We start from the raw sequence: 1,977 nt of genomic DNA, 5'->3' as shown, positions 1-1,977 counted from the left end.
AAATCCCTGTCTCTTATACACATCTAGATGTGTATAAGAGACAGATATATATATATATATATATCGTCATAAATCAACGTGTGTTCTTGAAATTATATAAAAGGCGTTGAATTAAGGAATTGAAGCAACGAGTCATGTGGACTATAAAACACTGGTTTATTTCAAAATAAATTTTCGACCTGTCTTCTGGTAGGAGCTGAAGAAGACCAGAGGACTGGTCGAAAATTTATTTTGAAATAAACCAGTGTTTTATAGTCCACATGACTCGTTGCTTCAATTCCTTGTTTCAACGCCTTTTATAATTATATAAACATAATAAAATGTGGCAAAGATGCGTTCCGTGCCGTCAATTGTGTATTTGCATTAATCATTATGTTTAATTACTCTGTTCATTTTTTGGCAATTTATACATTTATTGAAGGATTTGAAGAAATTATGACGTCACTTGGAATTGGAAGTCATTCGCACACGACAGAAATGGAAGAGACCATGAATCAGTTGGACGAAACCCACTCCTATGTACCTACAACAATACATGAAGCAAGTTGAATTTGACTTAACTATTCCTAACGTTATCGATAATCAGTACAGTATTCATTTTTCTTTTTTATCAGAAGGACATGTGCATATGAACTAGTAGCCCTTTCATTTTAACCTAAAGGTATCAGGACGGATCCAGGTGACCACGTAGGATAGTCCATCCCCACCCCGCAAAAAAAGAAAAAAGAGAGGAAAAAAAAAAAAAGGAGAGAAGAGTACGGTACTCCAAAACAAGCTAAATTTTGGATTTAAATTCCATGTCATGGGCAAGCATTTCTAGACTAAATTCTTATGAACACCGTCCACCTCCGCTCGGTGCTTCGTACATTGCATGGCCCACAGATTTTTTTTTTTTTGATTCACAAATATAATAACTTTATCATGTAGACCATGCTATAATTGAGATAGGTGCCACTTTGAGAGGTAGAAATTCTAATGGTTTTTCTAGACCAGTTTTTTAAGGGGAATCAGAATATGTGAGGTAAAAGAGGCGTAAACTGAGAACTTTCGCGTGAGGGCGCTTTTTTTCAAAATGGCCGCCAAAATGAAATACACTACATATATATGGGTAAAATAAGAACAGAAGAGGTAGGTTTGACCAACTTTTGAATATGTAATGATAGGAGTAAAGTATAACTAGCTATAGTTATTAATGTGAAGATTTCGAGAGGAAATTGAGGGCGCTTTTTAAAATGGCCGCCAAAATTAAAGAACAATTTAACAGCAGCTTCAATACCCTAAATAAATTTGTTCAATCTGAGCAATAATCTTCACGTATTACTAATATCACTGCAATCTGAACGTCTTCGTCTTTATTATAAACAGTTCTTGGACCTCCATGGGCATCACTGTCTCAATGATTTTTTTGCTTCATTTTGATCATTCCATTGTGAATACTACTGACCAAATCATTTACGTCTGCTTAATTTCCATTCTTTAGTGCTCAATGGTCTGCTTGCAAACATGGAGGTAGCAATGATATATCTGTGATCTTCTTGCCTCTATTGATCATTTCACATCTTGCTTGATTCACACTTTTACCCTTAACTCCATGCCGCAGTCTTCAAGTTCCTCAGATATCTTTTGTGACAGAACACCTAAAACTTAAAAGTTATCAGAAAGTGTCAACAAAACTTCGCCTTTGACTACAGAAGCACGAGATCTAATAAGGGATGATTTCTTCGCTGGCGAAAGTTAATACCACTTAATTTGAACGACTTTCGGTATTTGCCAGTGTTTGTCTCTAGAATGACTCTCTCCGTTGTCATAAAATAAGATATACAACTAATACAAAATCTCTTTCAGTGACAAGGATGCATTCTCGCCGATTGCAATAGTATTCAAGAAGGTATCCAACCAGTTTGTCGAAATCCAGTTTGCCGAATCCAGTTGTTCACTGAAATGATGAAATCCCAGTTTGCCAAAACTCAGTTTTCA

General features: G+C 35.7%; 1 protein-coding gene across 1 annotated transcript in view; it reads left to right on the top strand.

The window, feature by feature from the left end:
- Positions 1-564, top strand: part of LOC117120381 — a 10,586-nt gene extending 10,022 nt beyond the window's left edge. Inside the window, exon 5 of the mRNA XM_033265420.1 lies at positions 422-564. Within this exon, the coding sequence (XP_033121311.1) occupies positions 422-549 (128 nt within the window). The 3' untranslated portion in view covers positions 550-564. The remainder of the gene's footprint in view (positions 1-421) is intronic.
- Positions 565-1,977: the final 1,413 nt, after the last annotated feature.

This window comes from Anneissia japonica, unplaced genomic scaffold (assembly GCF_011630105.1).
Source record: "Anneissia japonica isolate Jap-2015-1 unplaced genomic scaffold, ASM1163010v1 scaffold287547_len23682_cov133, whole genome shotgun sequence".
NCBI lineage: Eukaryota > Metazoa > Echinodermata > Crinoidea > Comatulida > Comatulidae > Anneissia > Anneissia japonica.
This window is presented reverse-complemented; position numbering and strand designations above follow the sequence as displayed.